Source organism: Cydia amplana, chromosome 22, assembly GCF_948474715.1.
Source record: "Cydia amplana chromosome 22, ilCydAmpl1.1, whole genome shotgun sequence".
NCBI classification, from domain to species: domain Eukaryota; kingdom Metazoa; phylum Arthropoda; class Insecta; order Lepidoptera; family Tortricidae; genus Cydia; species Cydia amplana.
In genome coordinates this window covers 8,516,850-8,534,479 of record NC_086090.1, presented here as the reverse complement: position 1 = coordinate 8,534,479, position 17,630 = coordinate 8,516,850, and the positions used below count along the sequence as shown (strand labels likewise).

General features: G+C 39.2%; 1 protein-coding gene across 1 annotated transcript; it reads right to left on the bottom strand.

The window, feature by feature from the left end:
• Positions 1–7,372: 7,372 nt before the first annotated feature.
• LOC134658430 (germ cell nuclear acidic protein-like) lies at positions 7,373–16,090 on the bottom strand. Its single transcript, XM_063514113.1, has 9 exons — positions 16,013–16,090; positions 15,813–15,934; positions 14,244–14,348; positions 12,877–13,546; positions 12,271–12,358; positions 11,343–11,435; positions 10,183–10,374; positions 8,310–8,417; positions 7,373–7,657 (listed from the first exon to the last, which is right to left on the bottom strand). Exons 1-9 carry the CDS (start codon positions 16,041–16,043, stop codon positions 7,396–7,398), a joined length of 1,671 nt encoding a protein of 556 aa, XP_063370183.1. The 5' UTR covers positions 16,044–16,090; the 3' UTR covers positions 7,373–7,395.
• Positions 16,091–17,630: the final 1,540 nt, after the last annotated feature.

Here is a 17,630-nt window from a genome sequence, read left to right as displayed (position 1 = left end):
TTGCACTGTCAATGGTTTAGTCAAGTTATTTTATTTTGTAATTAGGTAGGTACCCACTTTATTAATTTAACTGTTATTTTTTTTAATTTTGTAATGTAGTCGCGTAAGTTTCATGTGTTTTGTAATTAATGCTTATTTTATTTAGTGTTTAATAAGTTATTACCGCGTTTCGTATTATGTATGACTTCAATAAAAGCACTTTTACCCCCAGTCTAGTATAATTAGCATGAATGACCCTATAGGGCAGTGGTTCCTAACCTGGGGGTAAAACTGGTATTCCACCAATCTTGTAAGAAACATCATGGTAAGGCCCTTCTTATTGCGATTACGTATGTTTAGGATCTAAACTGAATTGCTAAGGGATGGAGTTATGCAACTTACATAGCTCCATTCTTAAGCAATTCTGTTTAGGTCCTAAACAGAATCGCAATAAGGACATCATGGTAAGACCCCTGTTTTTTTTTAATTATAAATGGGCTTACTCATGGTCACCGACTAGCCGAGGCGAATACGTGGCCTATGATGCAGCGAACCTGCCCAGAAGGCGCCTGTTCACCCGGGTTATATGAGCTTGGAAATATAGACGCCGGCAAGGAATTCCATTCCTTGGCAGTGCGCATAAGAAACGAGGAAGCAAAGCGCTTCGTGCGAATTGGTGGAATATCTACCAAGTAAGGATGGAAACCGGCCGTGCGTCTAAAAGTCCGATGGTAGAATGGGGACGGTAGAATAAGCTCGTGTAGCTGTTGAGCACACTCCCCGAAGTGCAACCTGTGAAGTGTTGTCGAAAAGGAAGGTTTTAAGTGACGGGAACAAGCCGCCCGCATCATTTGTCAGCGGCTCGCGACAAAAACAACGCTAATTTTAATGCTGCGGCGTTTGTCATTTTTACGATTATTAGCTGCCTAGGAAATTGTTATTCACTGTTTACTTACTGCAGCTTACGAGTAGGTATAGTTTGTAGCTTTCTAATAGACCCCGAAGGCTAATCCTATTGTCTATTGTTCAGTAAAACCGCACGTGCTACTTACCTGCAAAAAAGGGTCCTAATTATTCTATTTGGCACCTGAGCGCGGGCTAGTCCAACGCTCAAAAAACCAGTGTAGGTGCGCTCTCCGATAACGCGCCTTTGTTACGCATCTCGATGACACATTTTAGACTAGTTCTGTAGCGATCGACTCGCCGGCACTCAGTAACCGAAGTACCGATTTTTTATGCAGGTGGTTGTGGCACGTGGCACGAGCGGTTTTTCTTAACAATAGACAATAGGATTAGCCTTCGGGGTCTATTAGAAAGCTACAAACTATACAAATTCATTCACAAAGTCGCCTTGCAATTTAGCGGTTGGGTGTACATAGCAATAACTAGTTGAACCTGTTCTGAGTAACCCCAGTGGGGAGACACTCCTGACTTCGGGCAAATTCGGCTCAGCATTGCGAGCAATTATTAGGGTTGACACAACTTGACGTCCCTTTGCGTGCACGACCACAGATGAGATGACTTGAATTTTGACAATAAATAACCGAAAGGGATAGTGCCATAAGTTACAAAAGGGGTATCATGATTCGACCCTGAATCGCTGTCAAACTTCGGTTTTGTAGGAAGTGTCCTTTCTGTACGATAGTGTAGTACATTTACTTATTCTGTGGCAACCCATGCACATCTCTGGTGGAAACGCAGCCTTATAGGCGATATTACTGCTGTCAATGCACGTACCACGTACAGTGGGTCAAGAAAGTGGTCTACCAGTTTTGACAAAAGTTTCTGCGAGATCTAACGATCGCTAAGGTTGACAATTGTCACCGACATAATATTATTGCAAGGAGAAATCGACCTTGTTGTCTCATGACGTTCAAACGAACCTCAACCACCACACCACACACCACATTTACCACCACCACCACACCACACCACCATACCACACCACACACCACACACACACACATTTAGACCACATTTTTGGCCGACTGTACCTACCTATTCCGTGTCATGCATTTTCTAAATAAGTTTAAATCTAGTGCAAACAACGCTGCAACTAATTTCAGTTCATTGCTTGTTAATAGTCAATTATATACTCGCGAATTTGGAGAGCGTCGAGATTAGGTCACGTCGGCGCATAAGCGGAGCGGTGGGCGGTTTGGTCATTTGACTAAATGGACGTTGGCTATTGCAGTCAGAATAACGTGTTTTCTACGTTTCATTCTTCATTTTATTCCACGGTCTACGATTGTGTATGATGAAGTGCGCAAGCGAGGCGCATTATATATTTAAGAACGTGAGTAGCGTGGATTTGGTTTACCTGTATTGAGAAAATAAATTGGCTTCGTCAGATCACGCATACTCTACATTTTTGTAAGTTATCATGCAATAACAAATAGCTTAATTATTCTTATTTATAAACTTAGCTCACCTACCGCAGTAATATCGAAGTTCCTTAGGTTTACGAACATAAACAAAATTTGTTGTTTTATCTCTATGGCACTGACTTTTTGTTTCCCCTATCTTACAAAAGAAACCTTCATGGGTACATGATAAAAATGCAGCCTTACGCAGTCGGCTCTCGCACTAACAAGGGTGAACTCGTTACAGCGTCTATGAGCATGTAATCAGTTCGGGCGGCTTAGCGACACTGAGCCTAGGCCGAGCGACCGCTGAGAAAACACTCATGTAGAGACAGTTAGACCAAGAAAAGTCTGCAACGATTTTGATAGCACATGTAGTCCAAGTGTTATTAATTTTCATAGAAGTTAGACGTTTAAAAAAAAACGTGTGCTATCAAAATCATTGCAGACTTATCTTGATCAAATTCTAACTCATTATGAAAAGTAATTAATTACTTGGATCAATAGATATTTTTTATCTGTGCCAATCGTTGTCCGCGAAACCAAAATCGACATAATTTTACTAGGGGAATCAATATTAGGCCACCCTGGTACAGCAGATACCTACTGAACAAAACAATATAAGAAGGGAATTTAAGTTCATACCCTAAGCACCTAAGTAATACCTAAAGGATGTCTGGAAGAGATCGCTTTTTAGCGATAAGACTGCCTGTTGTTACAGTTGTTACCTCTGTCTTCATGTATTACCTATGTCCCTATGTGTCTCTTCTGTAAATGTTTTTTTGAGATTGTGCAACAAATATAATTTGTATTGTATTGTAACACAGTTTTGTTCGAGGCTGCTTTCCAACTATATATACAGGATGACGTGTCAGTACTAGTAGTGATTATCCATATTACTTATCTAATATTTTACAAATTAATTAGATAGGTAGGTAACTTCTTTATTGACAACGTTTATCTCACGACTTAGACGAAATCTCAGCTGTCTCTCCTTCTACGCTGATAATCTTTTATGTAAACACTAGCATCCAAACCGGGCCATGTACGCCATAGTTCAGAAAATTGTGACGTTATCTATGAAAAGGCACCTTATTGTCGATGGCGGTTACGCCATTGTTAACGATGCTCCGATATAAATACAATGCCGCGCGACGCTGTGCAGCGTAAGCGCCATCGACGATAAGGTCCCTTTTCATAGATAATGCCCCAATTGTGAACCAACAAATAATCCTATGCAAACGTTGTTAGCGGTCAGGGTTTGGAGATTGAGGATTTGGATTTTGGACCCTTGTTTGAAAAATAACGAGTTTCACAAACATATAGGTACGTAAATAAATAGTTTCCTTATCGCAGGTGGCAGGTGTTTATTATCGCCATTTTCCAATAGAATATAATATGAAATTTATTTATTGTTAAAAATGAAGGACGTTTAAAATCTGCGTTTTGGGTTTCCTTTTTCTGTAAAGCTTGCTCAATCAATAACATAGGTGCAGTCAGCAGAAGAAGTTGCTAAGCGGACGGCGTGTTCAAAATTATCTTGTTACGCTCTTATTCTCTTAACAATAAAGTCGCGTCAAGATAATTTTGAACACCTGGCCCGCATAGCAATATTTAAATTTCATCTATCAGTGACATGTGTGTGTGATTTTCACCTCCAGATTATGAGCACACATTCAACGGATTGATGGACTAAAGTATTTACCTAAATCCTAAAATACGAGTACACGGTGTCGCCTTCAGTATGGATCACACAGAGGCCAATTATTATAAAGGACCCTGACCGAATTTTGAGTCAAATTGATGAATTTTTTTCGAGAATGGTTTTTCTGCTTTATACAGCATAGCACAACACGGATAAATGAATGAATGAATGAAATGAATGGTGCTGTAGACACTCATACCAAGAAGTATAAAAACGAAAGCCCAGAATAGGCTGGAATGGAAAATGCTGCAACGACAGAGGGTCCCCTGGTCCCCTTATGATAAAACACAACCTGGATTGAACCCACGATTTTTGATCACCATTATTCACCACACACATATGGAAGATAAAGGCTCGTACGATTCGTAAGTACTGAAAGCGTTACCTTATTGTATAAATAATTAATGATAGAATTAACGAAATTATGATGTTTTTTAAAATTTACCGACTTCAGGCGGTCTAGCATGAGTTGCGTTCTCGCGCGCGATTCCATACTTGAAGTCGCGCGCGAGAACGCAACTCATGCTAGCTGGTCAGTTCAACTACAGTATGTATAGCGCATAAATGAAAATGCCGTAAAAGTTACCCCTAACGTAGCTTAATCCACAATGCGAGTTAGGTTAATTCCCGTCCGAATGAAGCGAGTTAAAATCTTAATTCGTTTATAGCAGTTTTCTCCACTACGGACTGTTCCTGCCTTCATTTGAGCTTGGGTTGTGGTCTAAGGATTAAAAGACTAGAGGTCATTTGACGTCACCAATCTGTATTTTGCAAGATAAAAGCCGTAACACACTGCCGCACCAACGGAGTAAATAATTATAGGTAGTCTGTCCGCTTTTCTAAGGCTGCGGTCGTACTGCAGACGCCGCACGCAGCCGACAACGTCACGTCGCACGCAGCGTCTGAATGGTGTTGGCGGGGGGACGCCGCACGCAGCGAGCGAAAACGACCACTCCCGAGCATTCTCGAACACACCATTCAGACGCTGCGTGCGACGTGACGTTGTCGGCTGCGTGCGGCGTCTGCAGTACGACCGCAGCCTTAGATCAAGTGCGTCATAGTAAATCTATGGCGAACTTGATTTTAGAAATCGGACAGGCTGAAGTATTTTATCCCGTCCCGTCGACTCGGGGAACGACACATTGATATAAAGTTGTTAACCTTTTGGACGCCAATGACCGATATATCCGCACCGTAGGTTCAACGCCAAAGACCGATTTAATAGGTCACATATCTGACATATCACAGAGCAACATAGACCTACATGCATATGCATAAAGCTCAATTTCAGTTTTGACACTTCGGTGACGTGGCGTCAGCGTGACAGCTTTTGTGTTTGACACGGCGTCGAAAAGGTTAATGATACACGGTTAATTTCACTAGACTTATAATCGACCGGGATATTGACGGGATATCCCGGTTGATACAAGTCTAGCGCGACATTGATTTAGGTACATGTTTCGCGATATGCCTATGAATTTCATGATCAGCGGTGGCAGCATGGTTGCATTTTTATCACCTCACTTTCCCACTTACATACTTGTTAAAACGTGACAGGCGATAAAAATGCCACCGTTCTAACGCCGCTGGCGAATATTACGATCGGCTACCGACATATATTAGGTACGGTTTACTCGTTACTTGCACCAACCAGCTAACCTAATTGAGCGTGCAGTTGAGAAAGCGGCCAGTGGCGTAAATGCGATTTGTCTGTTCTGGAGTCAGGCTTTTCAGTTCCAACTAGACATACATACATCTTATACATCTAACAGCAATATACACTGACCAAAAGTATACCTTATCTCTTTGCATTAAAGTTTATGCATTGAACAGGCAGTAGTTAATGCTAGGTAAAGGTTTATTTTTATTTGTAGTGGTGTAGTTTTTTTTTGTATTATGATATACTTAGGTGGCAAACGAGCAGGCGGATCGCCTGATGGTAAGCAATTACCACCGCCCATGGACACCCGCAACACCAGAGAGTTGTGCTGTGCGTTGCCGGCCTTTAAGATGGGAGTACGCTCTTTTTAGAAGGTCGTATCGGGCCACAAATACCGCAGACAGTTCATTCCACAATTTTCGCTGTGCGAGTCAGGAAGTTTCTGGAGAAACGCACAAGTAAAAAAAAAAACGAAATATAAATATCATAATTATTTAATTATACGTACAAAATTACCTATGTGTATTTGTTACACTAAACATCACGTTCATAACAGTAAAACTCGTCTAAATTTTATTATAAATAACTTTTCTGAAGTAATAAAGCGTACGTATAGCCTGGCAAAAAAGGGTAGAAATTAAAGTGGCAACTCTGTAGTGTCGTCCCGTTTTCTTATATAAATTGGTTTGAAAAAGACGACAGTGTTGCCACTTTTTAATTTCTACTCTTTTTTGCCAAGCTGTAACACACATATTATTAAATATTTTCAACGCCAATTGGTACCCAGGTAATAATAGTTGTAAGGTGTACTTGTAAACATTGTAAATGAACGATTATTCCCACTAGTTACCATAAAGTTGTTACCACTGGTAACATTAGAGGAAAATAATTCCCAAGTTAGTGGTAACTAGTGGGAATAACCCGGATATATGTGTTCTTTATTTGTATTTAGGTACCGCCGAAAAATTAATAAATCAGGTGAAAGATTCACACAATTATTCGAAATTGCAATTTTAATATAAAATCAAGTTATGTACAGTATAATATCTAAAATCAGTCTTCCGGAGTACTGTCTTACAAAATAAATTAAACAAACCAATGTATACTTACCTTATAGAAAGTGTTAATATCTCAATACACGAGATAAGTTGCAAAATATATTATACAAGTCAATATACAATATAGTTAATGTCGAATTCTGTACAAAAAGTAGTTCTTTGACATGGAAATTAGTAAATAATATACCTCGTTTTTTAGACAGTTAAGTAGTAGTTGAAATTGTATAACCTCCAAAATTAAATCTGAGTAACTATGCAGTGAATTATATGTACTGTCGTTTACATATACAATTATTGGACCGCAATATTAGACATCATAGGAACAGCATTTCGGAAGAAAAAGTCAATGACCACTACTTTTGAGGTTAGAAAATTTCTAATCATAAAAAACGGGGTATGAAACGAGAAAATGACATGTCGATTCCCCAATCTACTACAAAATCTGTTTGGTTTTGTGCTAAAATGACAGTTTTGGCAGATTGTCTAGTATTTTTTTTAAGGACATAATACCTCCTTCCTTATCACTCGTTTCAAAGATGACATCGCATCAACAAAGACAGTCCAAATACATCTCTAACCTTCAAACTTCTAGGTCGTTTTTTGCTTGAGAATTTTAGACCAGTTGAGGGGTTAAGTAGCCTCCTTAGGTTTCTTCTTAGCCGAAAACTGTTCTCCCAATATCTTCATAACCTGTGCGTGTGTTTTCCCATCCTTCATCGTCCCGTAGTTTTCTTTGACATACATGGCGAATTCGTTCGCGCCGCCCTTGCGCGCCGGTGTGGACACAACATGGCCGTCTTTGGTTTTCTTGTTGACTATGATCTCGAATGTACCGCGGCAGTAACCGCAGCATTTCTTGGTTATGTCTATGGATTTGGAGTGGCGTTGGATGCTGCGAAAAGACAATGCAAATTAGTTTATGTCCAGTGGAGAGTTCAAATCAATGGCAAATAAAACCGGACAAGTCAGAGTCGGACTCGGCCACCGAGGATTCCGTACTTTTTAATATTTGTTGTTATAGCGGCAACAGAAATACATCATCTGTGAATATTTCAACTGTCTAGCTATCACGGTTCACGAGATATAGCCTGGTGGCAGACAGACAGACGGACGGACAGACAGACGGACAGAGGAGTCTTAGTAATAGGGTTCCGTTTTTACCCTTTGGGTACGGAATCCTAAAAATGTAAACAAATAAGTAACATAGAGATACTACACCGTGCAGTACATACCTGTAGCCGCACTTGGTGCACTTGTATGTGTATTTGTAGAGTATCTCCATGTCGTGACAGCGCGAGATGTCGCCCAGCTCGGGGATGACTCGGAAACCGACCCAACTCGCTTTGTGATAAGGTTCAATTTAGATTGGCATCGATACTAGTACACACCTGTAGCCGCACTTGGTGCACTTGTATGTGTATTTGTAGTGTATATCCATGTCGTGACTGCGCGAGATGTCGCCCAGCTCGGGGATCACTCGGAAACCGACCTAACTTGCTCGGTGATAAGGTCCAATTTAGATTGGCATCGATACTAGTACATACCTGTACCCGCACTTGGTGCACTTGTATGTGTATTTGTAGTGTATCTCCATGTCGTGACAGCGCGAGATGTCGCCCAGCTCGGGGATCACTCGCAGAGCGCGGGACGCCCTGGGGACAATAAGGAATTTTAAATTTTACTACATTTTTTCATGTTTATTCCTATTTCAAACGCTTACCATTTCTTCCACAGCGGCCCATGTCCAGCTCTCAACTCTGAGTCGACCAGCCAAGTCGCAGCATGACACAGCTCAGTGTATCGGGGGGCACGGTAGTGCCCCCGCCAAGACGAGCAAAGCGAAGCGCAAGAATAAGAATAAGAATCTTTTATTTGCGATAAACATTACCAGGTACATCGGTGTTCATGCGATAGGTGGTAGGTTTCATGTTTAACCATAAATGGTATGCAAAATATGTACAAAACTTATAAACTATCATGCAAAACATATACAAATAATGACTCTATTTATAATATATTAATTATTAATGTTATACAAGTCAAGTCTAATTAATTAAATTTCATGTCCAAGAATTCATTTGCACTACCTACCTTTTCTCGAAGCGCTTCGTCGTTTTTTTGAACCCTCTTAACTTGGGTTTGGATTATACCAGATAAACAAAACTCTCGGGATATGATGTCAATAGTGGACTTATTAAGCATAAAAAATTTCAATTGCATAGCTCTTATACTTTAGATTTTATTAATGTCTAAAAAACCCCGATTTCGTCACTGACTCACTCACTCACTGTTGATCATCAAAACCTCTAGGGTACTTCCTGAAGTCCTAGGAAGCTGAAATTTGGTATGTGAGATAGTATTAGTCCACAAACAACAAAATAATTCAAAAACTTGAAATGATTAGCCCCTAAGGGTGTGAAAAGGGGGGTGGAATTTTGTATGGGGATGGATATAAAATAGTTTCAACCCCAAAATCAACCCCAAAATCACCCCGTAAGGGTGAAAAGGGGTGGAAAAAGGGGGTTGATGATTGTATGGGGAATCACTAAAAAGCAGATTGTATATAAAAGATGCCCCCAGGTACGTATTTCAGGATTTTTAATAGTAAATCACCCGCAACCCTTTAAATCAGAAGATTGTCATAGCAACTTACAAAAAGATGTGAAATCCCACCAAAAACATTTTCATGTAAAATGTTGCCAAGACGAAACCATAAGGCTCGCACTGACAAAAAGTTATCAGATCTCTTGTAGAGCCAAACTTCTAACTCTACAGGCCCTACCTTCACAGACTCTACACCTTAGTCAAGATATGTGGCTTGGCCGTTTCGTCACATGGGCGTAAGGTGAAAAATGTATTCACTATTCATTATTTTTTATTATAAAATACCTAGTTCTTGTTATTTTTTATTATGAAACGGCAAAGCCACATATCTTGACTAAGGTGTAGAGTCTGTGAAGGTAGGGCCTGTAGAGTTAGAAGCTTGGCTCTACAAGAGATCTGATAACTTTTTGTCAGTGCGAGCCTTATGGTTTCGTCTTGACAACATTTTACATGAAAATGTTTTTGGTGGGATAAGAGTGTCCCGGACCCGCTGTGGAGTGTCCAGAACTTTTTCTGTCAGTTTTATGGATGAGGTGTTGATGGTCGCCTCGCAAAGTTTTTACTAGTTTTTTTTCATGTTTATTCCTATTTTAAACGCCTACCATTTCTTCCACAGCGGCCCGTGTCCAGCTTTCAACTCTGAGTCGACCAGCCAAGTCGCAGCATGACACAGCTCGTGTATAAGAGTGTCTCGGACCCGTTGTGGAGTGTCCAGAACTTTCACTGAGAGTTTTATTGAGGAGGTGCGAATTTAGTCACCTCTCGATGTTTTCACTAGATTTTTTCATGATTATTCCTATTTTAAACGCTTACCATTTCTTCCACAGCGGTCCATGTCCAGCTTTCAACTCTGAGTCGACCAGCCAAGTCGCAGCATGACACAGCTCGTGTATAAGAGTGTCCCGGACCCGTTGAGGCGTGTCCAGTACTTTGACTGACAGTTTTATTGATGAGGTGCGGATGCGGTTGCCTCGCGCTGTTTTGACTAGGCGGTTTGTTGTTGTACTGGAACGTTAATGGGTACAGGTTATAAACGAATATATAAGGGACAGTATTACAGGTAATTGACTCTGCCATACAAAATATCAAATAATATGACTTATATAGACCGGGATATGAACCGTGATTACCTCCGAGCGCGGTCTACACAACTTTGACACCCGCCCGCTATCTTCAGTTACCCGTGAACAAGATGCATGTAACTGCGTCGAAATATCGGGAGCTCGAAAACAATACGAAAGGTAATCACGGTTCATATCCCCGTCTATATAAGTCTAGTCAAACTAACCGTGAATCATTCAAAACTGTTATCAAATAATATGTATTTTTCGGCGGCCGATCGTAAGATCAGGCATATCGTAATGTTCCTGTGTAATGTTTTGACGAGTGACATTAAACCAATATATAGGTAGGATAGGTTCGTTAGGCTGCTTTAGATGCCCGAAGGGCAAACGCTTTGATCTCGGACTGTCTAGAACACAAAATGACTAGTGTAATATTTTGCCTATATCTCTTTTAGTCTACATCGCAAACGGTCTAGAACACAAAATGACCACATATAGGTATGTTAGGTTCGTTAGGTATCTTCAAATGGCCGAAGGCCAAACCGCACAGAAATAGGAGCCCCGCGGCAGCGGGGCTTCGTCGACATCGCTAACGTAAAGATAAACCGACGAAATGTAGGTAAATAAAGGTCTAAATAATTGTAGTCATTTTGTGTCCGAGACCGTTTGCGATGTGGACTAAAAGGGATATAGGCAAAATATTACACTAGTCATTTTGTGTTCTAGACAGTCCGAGACCAACCCGGGCAAACAGGCCAGAAATAGGAGCCCCGCGTAGCGGGGCTCCGTCGACTCAGGGAACGGGTCAAAGATTTTCACGTTTCACGATATGCCTGATCTTACGATCGGCCGCCGACATATACATATTCACTTCATATTATTGTATATTCTGTGATATATGGGTCTTACCCAGCGGTACACCTGAGTTTGCTGTCCCACACGATGGGCAGGTCGTTATCCAGGGCATTGTCGAAAACCACCCTGTTGAATTCCTCGTATAACCTGAAGTACAGAAAAGCATAAGTATGTATTTATTGTCACACTTGCTCGTAAATAGCACTTAATCAGCACTGCTGATAAACTTCAAAAGAAAAGTAGTTTCGAAATGAAAATTAAATTTAAAATCCGAGTACGTTATAATCTTTCATATATTTATTATTTATCTATTTAAACTTTATTGCACAAATTTACACAAAAAGAGTACAAATGGCGGACTTAACGCCTTGAGGCATTCTCTACCAGTCAACCATTGGGCTAAACAGAGACAGTTTCTTTGGTGCAGGATTATAAATAGTGGCTATGAAAACAAACATATTGTTCCTACATCCAGCAAAAGCGAATCATAGGATGTGGCTGAATATGGTATGCAAGATACTTTTAACACATTCAGTGCCGAAAACCCGACTATCGGGTATTTTATGATTTCGTTCCCAGGCCGGACGACCCGATAGTCGGTATCGTGGTACTACAGCTTTATATGACGAAATTGTTGTGGCCTGGCGCGGATGTCTTGTTTGGCTGGGTGGCAACGAATGTGTTAAAATAGTGCAATTTATTATGAGAGTACTCAGGGTAGGCACAGAATAAATAATGGTACTAGGTACAGAAGACTCACTCTCTAACAAAACGCGTCTGTTACGATCAGGACAGATATGGCCGCTAGGTGGCGACAGCGCCACGCGCGGCTTATGGCTAGCCACCAAAATTGGTGTGGAACGGATGTAATTGTAGCTACCTGTAGCAAAGCGACGAAATCGCGGAGTGAGCCACGCCTGGTAGGGGACAGATAAACGACTTCTATGCATACGAGATCGGTACAAATGATTACAAATAATACCTGCGCGTGAGTTGCTCGCGAAGGTTCTTGAAGTTGTCCCGGTACTGGAACGCTTCGCGATGACACCGCCACGACGGGACGTTGTAGTCTGAAACATTTATATTGTCTTATTGGTATTAGTCCATACATCGGGGTTTTCGGTGCGTGAATGATTTCGTGTATTTATAACTTTGTTTATTGTAATATAATTACCAAACTATGAATTAAACGTAGGTGGTAAGGTCCAAATGTTCTTAGAAATGTTAAATTAGTATAATTTTTTACAGTTTTTACCTGTTATTTGGCTAGTGTAAAACATTCCCGCACCGAAAATCCCGATGTATGGGTATTACAGAACATTCAGGCACAAGTTGGGGAACAAGCTTACAACATCAACATAATCAACGGTAATTTACAGTGCAAACATAACTTGGGCGAAATGTTTCGGAGAGCGGTCTTTATTTTCAAGCACATACACAATACACTGCATGTGAGTAGCGTTCACGACGGCCGCGCATTGACAATGGAGACCTAGCATTTTATACACATAGGGACAGGTATTTTACTTACAAAGAGACACAAAAACTGGTAAAACTAAGTAAAAGTTTATAAAAAGTCAATTGTTACCTGCCAAAGATCCCATGAAAGTCAATTTCTTAACATTGTCCGGAGTAACAGCAACATTTTCAACCCGCTTCACTAAACTGTCCACGTCTTCTTCCAAATACTTCACTAATTCTGTCACAGATTTACCCGGTGGTAATTTCTTCTTGACAGTCGAGTTTACATTTCTCTTGACAGCCGGTTTTTCAGTCTTTTTGACAGTCAGCTGGGGTGTGACAATTTTTTCTGTAAATAATTTCTTTTTTGAAGATTTCTCTCCTTCCGCACCTTTAGTTAAATGTTTTCTGTCGGAATCTGTCAAATATAGTTCTTTAGTCTTTTTCAGTCTTACGTGAATATTTTCTTTGTCACTGTCATCATCATCATCATTAAAGTTAAGTTTTTTTGAAATTCCATCGATGTCATTTTTGTGTGATACAGTTTTAAATAAAGTTGGTATGGACTTCCACACTTCGCCGTAGATGTCGTCAAGTAATTTCTTTTGGGAGTGATGTATTTTCTTTATCGAGCATTTTTCTAGCGACTCGTTGGCTTTGTCTTTGGGCGTTGAGGGTACAGGTTCGGTTCTCGGCGTGGCGCATAATATTTGTTGGGCCGGTGACCACCCTCCTATACTGGGTCTTGGTTTTAAATTCTCTCGAAGAGGAGATTCGTTGGAGCGGTTAAAGGAAACCTGGAAAATGATGAAGGTTATATTTTTAAACAATTCAGTGACATTTGTTAAACAGTACAGTGAAAAATAACTAAGTAATAAGCCCTTTGAACGTCACGCCATCGTCAACCTTATCGGAATGCACGAAGGTTGAAATTGGGCTGTAACCTCTCCATCTTTGGCAGTAAATAAATAAATAAATATTATAGGACATTCTTACACAGACCACGACCACAGTAAGCCCAAGAAGGCTTCTGTCGTGGGTACTCAGACAACGATATATATAATATACAAATACATAAATACATAGAAAACACCCAAGACTCAGGAACAAATCTGCCCTGCTAATAGTAAAAAATAAAATAAAATAAAAATCATTTATTTCGGACCGTTCATTTAGTCGAACATGTACATGTACATGTTATAGTAAGTGCAGTACTTGCATGAAAATCGTCGTTTAAATAAAGAACTTATTCAAAGAGAACAAGATAAACAATTGCATGACTTTTCAACTGCAATTACTGCATATGTTGTTAGCACAGCAGAAATATCTGTGCTCATCACCCAAATAAATGCCCTTACTGGGATTCGAACCCAGGACCGCGGCTTCACAGGCAGGTTCACTACCCACTAGGCCAGACCAGTCGTCAAAGGCAGGCAGTAAAAGGGTTAATTAAAAAGAAGATCTTAATAAGTGTTATAAAATGTGACAACTTACATTACCAGCTTTGCTGGGTTGTCTCACCTCTTTCGGCAAGTCATTTTCAAATTCATCTGAGTCATTAATAACTATCGGAGATTGAAGTTTAGGTGTAGATTGTATCTGAAATAAGACAATAACATGATGATGATGATGATGATGCATTACTGTTATCCCTCATTAGAGGCATAGGGCTCGCCGAAAAATCTTCCATTTGTCGCAATAACAACATAATAACATAGTCTGAAAAAAGTATCTACAGGTCAATTGGTGCTTTGTCAATGAAATTATCAATTTTGTGTGTTGTTCGAGAAAAATGCTAGTAGACGGAATAGTCCCTATGACGGAATTAGCCACATTGACTTTAATAGATCTTTTTTGCCAAGCGAATCAATTACAAAAATTTAGGGTTAAAATTTTAAAACTGAGTAAGGTAAGGTATCTTATCACGCTATAAGACCCAGGGAAGGTATGCTTTTGTAACATTTATCTAATATTAGACTATTACAATTATCTCTAATATCTCTATATATTTCTGTAATAATTACTTCTATCTATCTTTTTGACAGCACATTATTTTAGCACAGCATTTTTAGGCAATGAGTAATCAAATACCAGCTAAAACTTAATTACCAGCTATCAAGATTAGATCAAATTATCAGTCGTTGTTCTAACACTAAAATCCAGACTTAATCATTTCCAAATTGTATGATTGTATTGATTGATTTGATTGTATGATTCCATGTACATATGTATATTTTCTAAATCAAATTTCTATTACACCTTATGTGTATAATTGCATGAATTCTATAGTAATTTAAATTGTATTTTTTCCCTTATTTTCTCGTAATGCATGTTAATTATAAGATGTAATTATTTTTGAAAAGATGTGTCCCGCCGAGTTTGTTGCCGGTCCCATATTGGGATACCCTCCTCCAATTGAGGGGGGATTTAAATCTTCTCGGGGCAGAGGTGTAGGGTTGGAGCCGGTCTACCTAGCTTTATTTGACGTTCATAAGCGCATTGTAATTATGCCTACTTGAATAAACTATCTTTTATCTTTATCTTTATCAAAAAAAATTAAGACTAATGAATTAGTCTTAATTTTTAATGATTTATTGATTACTACAGAAATAAAGTTATTAGGTACAGTCAGCATCAAAAACTGGTAAACAGCTGAGAATTTTAAAATGCTCTCTTATTCGGCAATAACTTGTTAGATATTTTAATTTTTAACAACCAGAAACATCTGTGAACAATGCTATTAAGTTTAGAATAAATTTAAAAGTGGAAAAATTACTGTCTTGGGTGAGACTTGAACTCACGGCCTCTGGCCAGAGCTAGAGCCCTGGCTGGTCTGGGGGTGAGTAGATAGTTTTGAGCATGTTACCCTCTTATGCCCACTTGCACCATTCCACTAACCCAGGGTTAACTTGTTAAACATGGAGTCGCCATGGTTACCAGTACAATTTGACACTAGGTTAACGGTTTAACCGCTTAACCCCGGGTTAGTGGGATGGTGGGTTGGATGGTGCAAGTGCGCCTTAGCTAGATTTGCTGCTGAATGTATAAAAGATTCAAACTTACACGAGGGAAGTCTAGCTTTAACCTATCAAACGAGTCGTCTAGAATAAACACATCAGAACTTCGGTTGGGTTTAATCTCTTCAAGCTTCGTCTTGTTTTTCTTTAATGACAGCTTATTGAAGCCTGAAAACACACATTTTTATACAAATTAAATGTTCAGCTCACGATATATGAGTATGACACGGGGTATTCAACACTTACGGCTTCTAACTTGTGTTTTCTTTGTTTCCATTTTGTTACTACGAAGAAAGCGTCAAAAGTAGAAAAGAAATAAAATAAAATAATTATTTCATGATTATGCTTGAAGAAATTGCGGCCGTTACTTTTGTATTGTATTGTGAGATGACATTGAGATGTCAAATTCAACGCTATATCTACGTTTCTGGCGAATCAGCTGTCAAGAAAAGTGGAATACTGAAATAAATAATTTTCCTGTTTAAACAAATAAGCTAATAGAAAATAATACAATTATGATAATATAATATGTGTAGGTTGAAAATACTTGAGATATTTTTCTTATTAAAAAAAACAGTATCCGTATCACTATCAGTGCAGCATACTCAAAATATTAGTAAAGCGTATAACGAATCGTACGTGTGAAAAGTAGAAATATCTATGAATCAAAATTGACAGTTCTAGTTTATATGCGCTATCTGCATTTTACAACGTGTACTACAACGCTACTGCTTTCGCAAAATATTATTCTGCTATCTGCCGCTAGATGGCATTTCTATTATCTCTACTATCTACCGCTAGATGGCATAGAGGATGCTTCATGTTGCATGTTGTTGTCAGTAAGGCAGGTGTTCTATCGTCGACGGTTAGCGAGAAGCGAGTAACTTACAGCAAGTATTTTCTTCACGGGAGAATGCCAGGACGTCATCGAACGATTAATACTGTGGATGGATGTAGGTAAGCTTCTTCTGCGTGAAGACTTGAAGAGTTATTGTTTGTTTCTGATTGCAGGGGTACATTCTCTCGTTTTAATCTAATTCAATCTGATAGTGATCGTTTATGTATGATGTATATACTATACTGTATGAGGCTGGCAGGCTTCGCCATAGATTAGTAACATGGACCTATAGTATACATATGTTATTTGGGCTTCGCTTCAACTCAACAAGCGAAATCAAGTGCGCACGAACTTAAGCAACGAGTGTTTTGTTAAGGTTAAGGGCCTAATCAGGCACTTAAAACTCTTTAAAAGCACCCAAAATTAGTTCATCCATCTATTCCATTAATTCCAGTAATAGTAGGTATTATGTACGAAGTCAGACTTCTATAGCCCGACGTACTCTTGCAGCGACGTATTGTTGCAGTTACTTTATAAAAATCCGTATGATAACAATGTTTTCACCACACCAGCTCGGAAAGACTTACTTTGCACTTCAAAAACCGATAGTCTGGTCATTCAAAGAGGTAACGCTGCCAGTCTTCTGGGGACCATAACTCACGACAGCGACCTAGGTAGCATTTTTTATTTATAAGTTTATTTCTAAGATTATTTTTAGTTTTATAATGCATGTACAGTCGACGTCAAAGATATATTTACAATTGAAAGTTACAAAAAAATCTTTACATTAAAATAAGTTGCCATGTAATGTGACAAGTACTTGTTTACGTGATATATTACAGTTTTATATTTTCACACAATGTGCCCAAAATATGTTTACACTATTTAATCCGTGTAGTTTGCCCCTTTTTATGACGTATGTTCGTTTACATGACAAGTTACAGAATAATATTTACTCTTAATGTACCAAATTAAATTGCATGTAAAGATCTAAAAGATCTAATGTAATATTTACAATCAACCATA

Coding starts and splice junctions, on each gene's coding strand:
- LOC134658430 (XM_063514113.1), bottom strand. CDS start 16,043: ATGGAAACAAAGAAAACACAAGTTAGAAGCC. Junction 15,935..16,012: donor GAAAACACAAGTTAGAAGCC/GTAAGTGTTGAA, acceptor GTGTGTTTTCAG/GCTTCAATAAGCTGTCATTA. Junction 12,359..12,876: donor TTTCATGGGATCTTTGGCAG/GTAACAATTGAC, acceptor TAAATGTTTCAG/ACTACAACGTCCCGTCGTGG.